Genomic DNA, 15,297 nt, shown 5'->3' on the forward strand with positions numbered 1-15,297 from the left:
TCTTGTTGTTCTACAAAATCTGTGGATTTTTTTGAACGGGCATATATTATCATATTCTATGTATTATCTTTGATGATCGAACTCAATCAAGCTAATGTTGACAGCTTTGTCCTTGTTAAAAAATATCTTATTATGTGTAAATGATGATGACATAGGTAGGTGTATGTATTTTTCAACTGAGTATTTGTATGATTTTTTTTTTAAACAACTTCTTAAAACACAGCAATAATATTGTTACTAAAAATATAGATACCAGTTGAAAAATAATATTTTTATTTGTTGAAACTTTAACCATTCTGTATATAAAAAAACAAAAAAAATTACAAAGCTAAGATGTAATGCTCAGTACTTCGTGCATGTGTGCTTTTTATATTTTTTATGAAAAACAAAATATTTTATTATTGGGTTCATTAACCGAAGATTTTCTTAGCTCCATCAATGACCTTCCCGGTATATCGAGAAGAAGTTAACAGGAACTTGTTAACTACCGACATGGACTGAAGACTATCGCTGTCTTCACACTTGATCTTCCACGGAGTATCTATATAGTACATGTGCAGGGATATTGTTTCATAATTGCTGGCCCATTCTTCGAGGCAGTGAGGAGCTGATGGAATTGTCATCTAAAAATGGAAGATTAGTATTAACAATCAATAACATATATTCCACATGGGCGCCATTTATAATGTGTGAAAATGGGAGCGTAATTGGAAAATAGAAGAATACACAGTGAAAAGGAAATCCATCTTTGGTTAAATAAACATTTTAGGGAGTAAAAAATAAGGAAGAGTTTGTTTAAAAACCCCTTATTAAATTAATTAACTTAAGTTTTCACAATTTAAATTTTTATAATATTAACAGTCTTTCAAAATATGTTTATCATCAAATTACAACCTTTTAAATGAAATAATTTATAGACTTTTTTTTAAAAGAAAACTTGTTGCATAACTACACAGTTTGGAAGATCAAAAATGTATGCAAATAAATTTAACTGGGCACACTATAAAAAATCAAATTTGCTGTTTATTTTCCAAAGAGGGGACCATTTCTTTTGCTTGAACAGGGACTATTATAAATTACCGTTTTAAAAATTAAACCATTTTCCAAAAGATTTGTGTCATAATGTATAAGAACACTTTTTAAAATATATTGGGTATTTTTATCTTTCTTTCTATGGCTGTCTGTACTTTTTGTCTTTCCTGTAAGTGTATGACTTTTATGGAGTGTAACAGGATTGAAGATTGAAATGAAAAATACCTCTACTGCTCTGGATGGTGGACTTTCAAACCAGGGTCTTCCGTGTTCTTCAGTGTTGCCAATGATTTGCCACCCTATCCCGATGACACGACCTTCCTTCACCAGCGGGAAATATGGGAAAAAGTTGTTGCAATCCAGTTCCTCAGTCATGTTGTAGTAGTAGTGAGTTCCTAAACATGGAAAAAACTATGTCGTTTGCCTGTATGGAATTTGTTTTTTATTTACATTTTTGTTTACTTATTTATGTAAAATACATTTGTATTTTAAAAAATAAATAAAACAACATTTATTAATATTAAAATGACCAGAGATGTATTGAAAGTGTCAATGATCCGTTCATATTACTAGTGCCTATCTGATGCTCTGTTGGTGGATCAAATAAACATGATTTTTTTTCTTTTGTTAGTACGGACACTTGAATGTTTTATGAAAACTTTTTGCTATGCACACAAAAGCAAAGGTTTATTAAATATTTTAATGGACTTTTCAAATGTGAGTGAAGCGATTTCCTAAAACATAACAAACAACACTAACATATTTATTCAGTTTGTGTAAATCATGAATAACTTTAATCAATAACTAATTATTTTTATTGTTACTATTAAAATTAGAAAAAAAAAATTACTGACAAACTGTTTTAAAACCATATTTGTTTAATACGATTTTTTTTTCTGTCATATTTCTGTAAACAATTTTTAGGCGATTTTTTTGTGTATTTTTAAGGTTGTTAAAATTAGTTTATAAAATAAGTAATTTACCCATGTTTGGGATACAGTTCTGCTTCTTGAACAGAGTGTGAGCTGTGAGTTCACTTTCAGTCTTGGGTATCATCATCAGACTATTGCCACTCTGTACCCACAGGAACTCAATAGTCTCATCGATTGGACCCTTTCTACCTCCCGAACTTAGAGTTTCTACAAATATAACAAAGCATTTAGTTAAAATATCACATATAGGAAGAATTTATTACTGATATTTCTTAAAGATCACCTTGAGAGACAATATAATGACTAGTTGTCCAATAATCTTCTCCCAAAATAGTTTTCATAACCATTTTTGATGACACATCATAAGGTAGACCATTTAGATCTTTGACAGGAATCTGTAAGCACATTAATTTTTTATCAAATGTTTATTCACATACATCAGTGGCGTCTTTGATACCAAATTTCTAGTGAAGCTCAGATTTTAAGGATAAGTAAAATATGCGTAAATGTTAAGTAGGTACCTACAGTAAATAATACAGTATGGGCCATGTTTGTAGGCGTCTTTGAGCATTTTTATATTGGTTGCTAGTTTTTTATCTCCATAATGTGTTGATATAATGCGAATTAAAATACATATTAGGTACTAGTGAATAGCAATGATTTCTTGGTGAGGCTAAGCCTCACTTGCTTCGTATGCTCCTTCGTCTCTGACATACATATTCCTATATTATTAATGAGGTAGCTGTGTTACGAATTGAAACTCTCATACTAATATATGAGAGTTTCTCTTACGTATTTCACATAGAAAAACAATATTTTTAATATTGTAAGTTACTAAAGATTTATCTTTTATTTAAAAAAATAATCCTTTGAATTTAGAAATACGAAATCAGGAGATTCATGGAAAATGCCTAATTCTCTGATCAGTGCAAGAAACTGAAAACAGAATGGCTGTACTTGCCTACAGCATCATTCATTTTCAAAACAAACTGGCAAGCATCGCTTAATTGGAAAATTGAGATTGTTTTCTATGTAATTGTACAGGAAAAAACGCACAAAAAACTTCTGTTATCTAAAAATAAACCATCTTATAATATATGATATAATTACCAAACTGTTATAATTTTGCTCTCAGGTAAAGTGTCAATTTCTACCGGCCAATCAAAAGCAAATGTAAAAAACTAAATCTGATTCATTATCCGGTCTTGAAATCTGTTATTTCCCTAAAATATCCAGGTTTAATTACCAGTGAGAACATAATAAATAATATGTGTATTTCTGTGCTATAGTTGTTCATCTCTGTAATCGGATATCTTGACCTGCGGTGATGCAAAAAATAGATAAAAAACGTAATATCCGGAATGAGGTTTATCCTTACAGCAATTTGAATGCCAGCGATGTATCCCATCTTGTCATACAGGGGACACACTCTTACATCATTCTCCAGACAGCGCATGGAGACTGCCATTCCATGTTCCAACGGGCGGGGAACATCATGGTAGCCAGCCGCCTCTGCATCCTTCACATTGCGAGGAATGTCAAAAAAGCTCTCCTGATCTTTGAGAGCATTGGACCATGCATGTTTTACTAAAATCAAAGCGAGATGTGATGAAATAAATGTTAAAGTTCAGATAACCAAATACCAAATGGGTTCTAGTCGCGTAGCTAATGTCGCAGACTCACGGATCAAAGGTCCAAGATTCAAACCCCACTCTAACCCAACTTGACTCCTATTTTTAAATCTTTGTTTAACTCGTTGAAATTGATCCCCGAAATCTGAAATATTTTGGTAAATCTCAATAACGTCAGTACTTCTTTAAAAAAACCTTTTTAACTCAAGGGACTGATAGTTAACCTCACAGTTTTTTGTAAAATATTTTGTACTTTTAATTAATATAAATATGAACAACTGCCTAGTGAGAAAATCCAGCCAGTTTGCAAGCATTTGGACATACTCAAAACATTGTTGAATTAACTACCTGGTAAAAGGAGAAGTATACAAAATTGAAAAATTGTTTTCAGGCGTTGCCTAGTAGGTTAATTGGTTCAGCCAGATGAATCTCACTCGCATGATAAAGGTTTCAGCTCTTTTACTTTACAAAAGTCAACAGATGGAAGAGTTGAGGAAATGTGGATGTTCAAACATAGGCAGAATGGTGAATGTTACACAGTGTGTAAAGTGGTCACTTAAAATAGCCAATGACAGGTCATAATCCCTGTAAATGCCTAGACTCCCATATTCCTTTCTCAAAAATGTTTTCCCTCTCTGTCAAAAAAAAAATCAAGATCGCTATTTATTTGTTAGAAATCGAATTAAGATTTTTCACACATTCTACACAAAACAGGCTGGAATGAAATGTTGAATTATTTCATTGGATACAACTTGTTTATTGTTATTTGTATAAGGCACCGCATGCTAAGCAAATTACTGTGCAAGTGGGCATGTCGTAGTTTTACGCTTCAGATGCCAGTCCAGGGACTATGAAATATTGGGGTGTAAACACCGATGTAAATAAACTATTCCTGACAACCAGTATTTTTTTTAAACATTTTATACGCTGCGACGATTGCACGAATCCCAGGCGTAGCTGTAACTTCATAATATATTTCGGTAGTCAGATGGCAGAAGGGACCATCTGTAATTTTCAAAAATGTTCAGGAGAGCTGAAATAAGACTTAATTTCAAGACTTCAATCCACAAACCAAAATATTTTAGTGCTAATTTTAAATAACGAATTACCATTCTAAATAATGCTGTTTTTTTTTTTTTTTTTCTATGTGTATTTACCGAAATATTTATTAAAACTTTTGAAAACACAGAAAAAATACAGATTATCCCTTCTGCCATCTGACTACCGATTAATTATGCATATTATTTTGAATAAATTTAACGATTTACCTCTAAACCCATCGAGCCGGATAGCTGTAATCAAAGAAAAAAAACATTTATGAAACTCAGTTTACATAATAAATTATTATGATATTAATCATAGAATAATAGCCCAGAAACCGCGTACGCGCATCAAACTAAAGCCGACTAAACTACTCATAACCGAGTAGTTTTACGTTTTGGCCATTAGTTACTCTGTTGACGTCGCTCAGTACTCAACTGCCGATTTAAATTGAATTACTCCGTGTTGTATGGTTTTTAAGTGTCAATATTCTACTGGAAAAGGGTGGGATAACATGTCATGCGTAAGTAGCATAAGTAAGTAGTAATTATGTTACCATCGATCAGATTGTTAAATAACACAAGGTGGACATTTTGTTAGTATCGCCAGGCTGGTCGAATTTTTTACCCGGCTTTCTATTAATAAGCCTTTAGTGCAGGTACTATTAAACGGTATCGATTTACTTAATTAATAAATGATTACTTAATGTTTTTTTTACGTTTGCCCAATAAAAATACCTGTTTTGTGTATAGTCCAGTCAGCAATTTTTTTGTGATAAAACATAAAATTATCTTATATTTGTGTTATGATAATATATTGTTCTTGGTTCTCTGGTATATTGTAATTCTATAAATAATATACTTACAGTTTGATATCTTTAGAGTGTTTTGTCCCGGTTCTCATTTATATTATTTTAAGGTCAGTATTTATTTAAATCAATAATGCAACATTACCAAATTAATCTGGATTTTGAAAATCCTAATTCCGATTCAATCCACTTTTTTTATTGAGTAGTAGTAATGTAGGTATATATTATATCGGTCCCAATCAAATTTGTGGTCCCAATATTAACCGGAACAAAAAGTTTCTTTTGTATTTATGATTTATAATATTAATGCATCTATAAATATTTTACCCATTATACGGCTCTGAAAAAATGTGTACATGCGTGGATGTTGCTTTATAATACATAAATGTATGATGTATATCATATAAACAAGATGCTTCAGTCCAAATTGACCTGCAAACAATGAAGTAATTGAGATAACAAGCCTTCTTGCTACTCATTTGGTACCTACTAGGTACTCGCTATTATGACTTCACATTATTACACACATACACTTTTATAACAAAATATCGTTGCAGAGCAATCAAAACAAAATTATGATATCTACATTATTCTATTACCTATTTATTTTTAACAGTCAGCAGTTACTTTGATTTCCATAGATTTTCGCGGCTTTTTACAGAGACTGGTGGTGATTTTCTGATAATATCTTCGTTCGTTTTTTCGTTCTTTATGGCTTTTTTTGATACGTCTTGTTGACGTTGCGGACAGCATTGAAACTTTTATTATCTAGACTGATGTATTTTTTAATGTTTTGATAAATTAATGTTAGTTAGTATTATTGCGAATAATATACCGTACCGCCGCGCCGTCGCGTCGTCATCATCAGTAAAGTAATGAGAAAATGTAGATATAAATACTATTTAGGTATATCAAACGGAAGATAAAGAAATAATTAAAACATTCATTGTTTGTATCAATTTTATAAAACTGCATTTTAAAATTATAACTACTGAATTATATTACATCTTAACTTTAAACCTAATACTTAATTTGTTTGTTTAAATTAAAAAATGCAAGAGTAAAAATAGTTGGCTTGTTAACAATATTTCAAAAAGATACTATTTATTTCAAATAAATTTTCAATCGATTTTATATGGTCTACGATAGCAATATTATTTTGGATGTAACTATAAAAATAATGAAATAATACCTAATTCGTTTTGTCGGATTGGGTATTTGTGTTATCTGATTGTACTTATTTCCTTTATTTACGCACGTCACATTATTGTTTTTCCGGATATAAGGTCATTATCAATTTCAATTTATACAAAATCATGCACTGTTTGTATATAGAAGTAATATATTTAGTGAATTGTGACGTTCCCCAAAAAAATCTCGATACAAAACGAATCAGGTACCTACCTACGTCTGCGTGCTTGTTGAAGTTGTAGAAAACTATAATTTTTCTCTAAATTTTTAAGCTTAACTACAAACTAATAAGCATAATAATTTTCACATCAATTAAAATTGACTACGACAGACGTAAACATAAAAAGGAAAAAAACTAGACTACTTTTATTATTTTAGTATATCTACGTCAATGGATCTAACGCATTTTTTTTTCTGCAGTAGATAAAACGAACTGTCAATGAAGATGAAAAAAAAATGTATGTTGGAACCAATTATTATCTTTAGTTATAAATAATTACAATACTTAAAAGAATTTCTATATTATTTCATTTTCTTGATTTCTTATTGGATTATGTTTAGATTCTCGCATGGCTGTAACATATTTATATTACATTGTACCTCAGCCTTCGCATATAAAGGTCCAGAATAGTCCAAAAGGAGCGTAGAATCATATTTGAATACATCGTGTGTCCAAAAAACCTCCCACTTTACCCCACTTTCGCCACGCGCATGCGTGCAGTCACAGCGTTATGTTACCAGATCGCGGAAAACATATCATAACACAAATGTAAGATAAAAATGGTATTTTAAAAAAAAGCAATTTGTTAATTTCTCTAAAATTTTATTGTACACTCGGAAACATTACAATTAATGTTTCCGTGTCAATACACTACTGAGTAGATAAAGAAAAGGGTCATTTAATAAGAGTAAGTTAATAAATTAACTTAGACCTTAAAAAATAAAACAAATTTTATTTTACATAAAACGGATATTTTTATGTCATGTTAAATAATATTCGATGTTTTAAAGATAATGTCGGTCAAATGTCTACCACGGCGTTATTTAATCCGAGAGGTCCAATTTTTATTAGTTTTCTCATTTGATTAGCGAAGTAATGTAAAAAAAGACAGATGGAAAAATAATTCAATTTTTAAGTAATACATTTGCTACTTACACACGAAATGTGATCCTATCCTGTTTTTTTAAGATCCCAGCAGTATTTCCACACTTTAAAACGACACAACACGGCATCGTTTAATTCAACTCGGGAGTTGTGTACTGAGCGAGGTCTACAAATAAACTAATGGGTCAAAGGTTTAAAACGTATAACTACTCCTTTAAGAGTAGTTAGTCGCCTTCTGTTTGATGCGCGTATGCGGCTTCTGGACTATTCTTAATTTTATGATTGCCCGTTATAATAAAACTGTAGATGTGAACACAAAAAGATATTATCGGGTCTAGGTTTCAAAATGGGTACAATTTTAAAAGTGTGAAGTTTGATCAACAATGCTTTGACTATGTCTAAATGTTTGTAGACAGGCTGGATTTCCTCCCTATCGAGTTATTTAGATTAAAATTTGTTTCAACAAAGAGGGAAAACATACTCAAAGCATTGTGATTAAACTAACTGGTATAAGAAGAAGTATAACAATTGGAAAATTGTTTTCGGGCGTTGCCTAGTAGGTGAATTGGTTCAGCCGAATGAATCTCACCCACATGATAAAGGTTTCAGATCTTTTACTTTACAGAAGTTAACAGATGGATGAGTTGTGGAAATGCGGATGTTTAAACATAGGCAGAATAGTGAATGTTACACAGCGTGTTAAGTGGCCACTTAAACCAGCAAATGACAGGTCGTAAGCCCTGTAAATGCCTAGACTTTAATATTCTCATCTCAAAATGTTTTCCCTCTCTTAATTGTTGCAACCAACAAATTTAGGTGTGAAGTTTCTATCAAGAATTGCGAACTTTGAAGAGAAAATTTCAACACATATAAATAATGTTGGCAGCACCAAAAACCGGATAGGTGGGTTCAAGTCTTTTGAAATGAATATCTTGATTGTAAAAACCTAAGAATATGTTTTAAAAATTCTGTTTTGGTTAAATTACATTTAAAAATATATTCGCATGCTTTTCCCGTGTAAAAATGTTATCTCAGGCAGTAATTTTCGACAGCCGAATTTATTAAGAGAGTAAATTTTTATGTCGTTCTCACTCTTTTCCGACGTTTCGGATCCCATAGTCGCACGTCCATCGTCAGTCATCAACCAGTTTTTACAACGAGGAAGTTCAGTGGTTTTTTTTTTTATTTGTACTCTTATTTGTAGACTATCAAACTGACCAAAAAATAATTTTACTTTCATGTATCGGAATATCACCGTTATGCGTTTTTTAAGTTTTGTAATTTTGAAAATCTTCACTGAACTTTCGAAATTACATCGCCCGCGACATCAAAAGCTCGGGTCAATGAGTGTTTCTGACATGTGAGCTTAGGGTTACCATCTGACCGGATAAATCCGGTCTTGACTGGATTTTAACAGCTTAGACCGGACCTCGCCCGGATTTCAATCGAGACCGGATTTTTTGCCGTGCCACAGCAACAAATATTTTGTGTATCAAGAATGTATAACCACATAAATATTTGGATAAAACCTTTCGACTCATTCAAATGCTTTGAATGATTGTTATTGAAGCAAAATCAAGAGCTACAATTTGATAATATGAGAGACTATTGTATTTTTGAGAAACAGAAATTATAATTGACGATGTAAAAGTATTTCTAGAAAAAAAGCCCGCTGAAATTTTTTCTCAACACGAAGCAAACTGACTTCTACGAAGAACTAGCTGAAAAGCAATGGGTTATTTTCTTCAATACTTGCAGTGATACCACTCGATTTTCTGAACTACTGAAGACTTGTCAGTTTTTTTTTTTGTTTTATGACACAACGCAAATGTAGAAATATTTTTTTCAGTAGACAAAGAAAATAAAAAGATTGTCAGTTGAGTCAATAAAAGCAATACTTTTAACTCAACACAATTTCAAACACCCAATATGTGAATCATTTTACACTGAAATTTCCGGAAAAATAAACTTTCTGAAAGCTGTTGCGAGTGGACAAAAATATTGTTAATCGAAAAATATTGTGAATTAAAATTGTTAATTTAGCCTTATAAAGCTATGGTATTAAAGTTTTTTTCGATCGAATACCGGATTTCAAAAAAAGTCAGGACTTTAAACCACCTGCGACCGGCTTCACTATTTTAGCCCTCGAAACCCTATGTTAATCCCATACAAAGTATTTGCCCTTAAATGTCAAAACACCGGAAATATGTTTCCGGTTGCCACAACAACATAACAACGCCAACGGTCAAACCGTTAAATTACATTTAAAAATATATTCGCATGCTTTTCCCGTGTAAAAATGTTATCTCAGGCAGTAATTTTCGACAGCCGAATTTATTAAGAGAGTAAATTTTTATGTCGTTCTCACTCTTTTCCGACGTTTCGGATCCCATAGTCGCACGTCCATCGTCAGTCATCAACCAGTTTTTACAACGAGGAAGTTCAGTGGTTTTTTTTTTATTTGTACTCTTATTTGTAGACTATCAAACTGACCAAAAAATAATTTTACTTTCATGTATCGGAATATCACCGTTATGCGTTTTTTAAGTTTTGTAATTTTGAAAATCTTCACTGAACTTTCGAAATTACATCGCCCGCGACATCAAAAGCTCGGGTCAATGAGTGTTTCTGACATGTGAGCTTAGGGTTACCATCTGACCGGATAAATCCGGTCTTGACTGGATTTTAACAGCTTAGACCGGACCTCGCCCGGATTTCAATCGAGACCGGATTTTTTGCCGTGCCACAGCAACAAATATTTTGTGTATCAAGAATGTATAACCACATAAATATTTGGATAAAACCTTTCGACTCATTCAAATGCTTTGAATGATTGTTATTGTTATGATTGTTATTGTTTCAAAAAACAGATTGTGGTCCCGTGGCTAGTGTTGCGGACTCACCGATCAGAGAGGTTCGAGGTTCCAACTTCACTCTACCCCAACTTAATTCCCATTTTCTAACTGTGAATGAGGAACTTCAGTCCTACAGGAAATTGGATACAAAAAATGTTTTCTTACGCGCGGTAAAAATGAGAGCACCAAACTGTAAAGCGATGTTTCTTGAAAATGTATGATTTTTTTAAAAATAAAAATGAACTACTTTGAACGACGTCACTAGTTCATATGAATCAACTAATGATAAGAGGGTTGTGGACGATTTCCGGTTTATCTATCGTCAACGGACCAATCGGCAGAATAAACCGTGAAGAAGCTGAAGAGAACTTGAGACGTTGCACGAGGATTAATTTCAGAAATACAAAACTTAAATAAAAACAAAGCGCTGATAATACGATACATAAATTTTTTTTAAAAAGATTTTTGGTTTAGTTTAGTAATTAACAAATAATAAAAATCACCGAACTTACAACTCGTTGGAAATGCCCCCAAAATAGAAATATTTAGGTAAATCATAAGAATGCAAACATTTATTTTTCAATTTAAAAAAAAACGCTTTAATTTATTTATTTAAACACTTTATATACATATACAGTTTACATGCATATGCATAAAGGCGGTTGCCTTAAGGCGATTTCTTCTTACGTTACATTATTGGTTATTTTTATTTATTTATTTAAAACTTCAAGTACAAAGAATAATTACTTTCGCGGAATTATTTTTTTAAGCAATATCTTCCAGCCAACCAAAAAAAAGACTGGTCAAAAGAAGAGTTGGTCGAAATTTTGTTTTAAAATCCATAAATATACATCAAAAGATACATACATAAAATAAAAAAAACTAACTAATTAAAACTATCGGTTGTTTTTTAAATGGAAGATAAGGCTTGCAAATATATGTAATTTTAAGTAAATTAAGTTGAACACATTAAATAATAAGGAATGTGGAATCAGATAATGAGTTTGGTAGGAGAGAAAAGAGGAACCAAGGAAAGAAAAGGGGATAAAAAAATACATATTTTAAAAAGAGTGAAATTTCGGGGAGTTCAGGATTCTGGGGATATATAAAAATGTTTACGGCATTTCTTGAAAGTGGCTAGAGAAGTGCATTTTTTATATGAAGAGATAGCTCATTCCAAAGTCTAGCAGCTTGAACGGAAAACAAATAGCTGAAAAATGTCGAGGAATGGAAAGTGTTCTCTCCCGAGAAGAGCGAAGCAAAAAACCATGATCAGAAAGGTAAATGAAATTTTAAACACGTGGTCACTTTAAACCTGTGACGTTGCAAAGTAGTTCATTTTTTCATATATTTTCGAGAAACTTCGCCTTGCTACTCTAATTTTCACCACGTGTAAGAAAACATTTTTGGTACACAATTTCCGAAGCACTAAATCCTCATTCTAATTGTAGATACTGTCGGTCATCAACTCTGATTATGGACGCTGCCATGCGATCAGAAACGTCAGAAAAGAGGCGAACGACACACGTCATGGAAAAAAACGTTGTGCATCTGAACGGCCTTCAAAATCTAAGAAATGAATTTATTTAACTGAGACGGATCATGTATTTGGTGAAGTGTCACCGAGTCCATATCTATTCTGAAGGTCCGAGGTATGAACCCCACTCTACTACAATTTATTATTTATTGTTTTTATTTATTCATTTTTTTACACTTATGGCCTTAAAACAAAAAAAATCAAAACCCTTCCATTACCCATAGTTTAAAACATTAACATAGTTTAAAACATTTATAAAAACAAACTTTTTTACAAACAAAAAATGGCATTCTTCCGATTTTTAGGTATATGCATTCTCGGCAAATGCAGCCCTTGTGAACGATGATTAAACATTCTCCTAATTTTCTTTTCAGAACAGAAGATTTTAAGAGCTATAAATATGCTAATGGCAAAGATTGACATTTTGCTGAAAACCGCACGTAAATCGGTCCAGTAATTATTTGGTATATCGAGGACACACATACGAACATTGCCTTTTGTATATAGATAGATAGTAAAAATCGGTTCAGTTTCGGGGTGCGGAAAACGGGACAATATAAAGAAGGCATCTGAGAGAGTACCTATTCATTAAATTTTTTGTCACTGCATTTCCTCTCAAAATACCAATGGTTTTATCTAAAGTCTAGTACCTATTAGGTACAATATTATTTTATGTCTTTTTTTCTATAATTTAATGTTTACTTTTTTGTACACGACCACTGGATTCAGTTCGTACGAAAGTTTAATATTATTTGATGTTTTTATATTATTTGATACTCGTGATGATGTTGATGTGACATACAAAAATATTCACCATTAATTAGCATGACTTCTATTTAAATACTGATATGTACAATGGCATACGAGTATTATAATATATACAGTAAACAGCTTTCTCTTGAACTGATAAATAAAGCAAAATACGTATTACAAAACGTAAGAATAATACGACTTAAAAAAAAACAATAAAATAGAAAGCCAAAGTTAATTTGCCTCGGGGTTAGTTGTTACCTAAGAATGTATATTTTTCACATTAATACTTTTAACTTTCAACATAATTTCTGTCGCTATCCTAATAAAAAAATAATATATTGAAAATATAATTACTCAAAATAACCACATGTACAAATTTGTCAAAATTGACTTTTGTATGAGAATATTTTACAAAATATTCCATAATTAACGTGCAAACGCATAGATCATATTCTGTAACTATAATACGCAAAAGAATAAACAACTTTGATTTTATCACAAAATAAAATCATACAAATCCGAAGTCCGAAACTGTGAGAGTGAAGTGATGTTTCGGAAGAACTTAAAACCCACTTGTTCTCTAAATTAAATGAATTCCTGTGGTGACAAAGTACATTATTTTTCTTAATTTGAAAAGTTAAAATTAAATTTATATCTTTATATAATCACTTTGTAAAGCGCCCTTGAGGTATTATATTACGAAAATGGCGCTATATAAGTTATCTGTATATTATTATTATAATATCACTTTTTTTTGTTCAATTGACTATCCCTCTTCAGTTTACAATTCTAAAAATATTTTTAAAAAAAACGTAATTTTAACAATTCGTAAAAGTTACCTGCCTGCATTATACAATTTTAATGCATTTTTTCATATTTTTTTTACTGTACTGTTAATTTATTTTTCTTAACTATATAAAACATTTTTTTGTAATTCTTATTATAGAATATTTTATTACAGTATAATTGACTTTTTTAGTTATGAAGTATTGTGTAATACTTCGAATGCAATATATTTAACGTACCTACGATGTTATAAAATGTGCTATAACATGTTTAAAATGCGAAAATTGAGACGATAAAAATTGCGCACAAAATTGAATTAGGAAGCATACGAAACGACGACATAACAGTTACCAAACATGCTAACATACACAAGTATAATACCAGACAACAACAACACTATCACATTAATAAAGCAAGGACAAATGCAGGACAATAAAAAATATTATACAAACACTACAATGACTTACCTGACCACTTGAACATTTATATTGGAGACAAATTTATAACCGACATTAAAAAGAGCATGACCAGATATGGCGTAACATGACTTGACCTTATAATATGTTTTTATAACCCTAACGGGGTTTTAAAATTATAAAAAAATAAAAATAAAAAGTATACCTACCCGAATATAATTCAGTCATTGATTTATTAAAACATTTAAGTTTGTAAGTGAAAATTCTTGATGGAAGTTCATTGTAATTTATTATATAAATAAAACACGGATTAAAAACCAAATTTGTGGATTAAAGTATCACTCGTGGCTTATTTATATAATAAATTGATTTATTAAGTGTATTAATAAATAAATGAATTCAGATATATGAATAAAATAGAATCAAATAACAAAGTTCATTAGGGTCATAATATATCACCTAAATTCTATCCATTATGTTATCGATTATATTTATTCTGGTGAGACGTAGGCACCAAACAGATAACCTACATCATAATAAAGTATTATTTTTATATTTCATTAATTATATTTTAAACTTTCTTATATTTTATATACTTTGTTGCTGAAAAGGTACATCGATAAATGAATACCTAGGCATGCAAATATGTTTCTATTACATTTGAGTTACGTACCATTTGATGCGCAAATCAATGCTAATAAGAAAACGACACCCGGTAAAATATTCATGGCGTGATAAATATTAATTAAATTAATTCAGCTAATTAATCACAGGAACTTATCAAATTTATAGCGCAAATAACAACTGCATGACCCGTGGTCACTGAAGTACTATTCCAAATTCCAAACAGTTTTTCAACCGCAAATAACGACGAACTGACTTACAGCACTGAATGTTGAGTAGGGTTGCCAATAAAGTGCCTCGAACCGGCTACCGTTTTTACCCAGAAGAAAACCTGCTCGAGTTCTCATATTTAATTTAAGTTTTATTTAACGAAAATAATTATTCAGACGAACTTATCAATTTATGAGGACAGAAAACAAAACAATAACAGTTATGACAAGCGGTCACTGTAGTTGTTACCTACCAGTGGTGTAGTCCTGAATAAAAAAGTACCGGAGCGCACCGCCACCACTTTGGTAAAGTGGGTGGGAAATGGGAGGGGGAGGGGACACATGTGTTTAGAAATTTGCCAGTTATCGGCAATAAA

General features: G+C 31.4%; 1 protein-coding gene across 1 annotated transcript; it reads right to left on the reverse strand.

The window, feature by feature from the left end:
• Positions 1–252: 252 nt before the first annotated feature.
• LOC148276791 (uncharacterized) lies at positions 253–14,921 on the reverse strand. Its single transcript, XM_088233746.1, has 7 exons — positions 14,761–14,921; positions 4,864–4,887; positions 3,343–3,551; positions 2,248–2,359; positions 2,016–2,171; positions 1,258–1,427; positions 253–623 (listed from the first exon to the last, which is right to left on the reverse strand). The coding sequence occupies exons 1-7, from the start codon at positions 14,813–14,815 to the stop codon at positions 411–413; spliced, it is 939 nt and encodes a 312-aa protein (XP_088089872.1). The 5' UTR covers positions 14,816–14,921; the 3' UTR covers positions 253–410.
• Positions 14,922–15,297: the final 376 nt, after the last annotated feature.

Source organism: Micrasema longulum, unplaced genomic scaffold (assembly GCF_059751315.1).
Source record: "Micrasema longulum isolate JH-2025_06_02 unplaced genomic scaffold, ASM5975131v1 h1tg001145l, whole genome shotgun sequence".
Lineage (NCBI taxonomy): Eukaryota > Metazoa > Arthropoda > Insecta > Trichoptera > Brachycentridae > Micrasema > Micrasema longulum.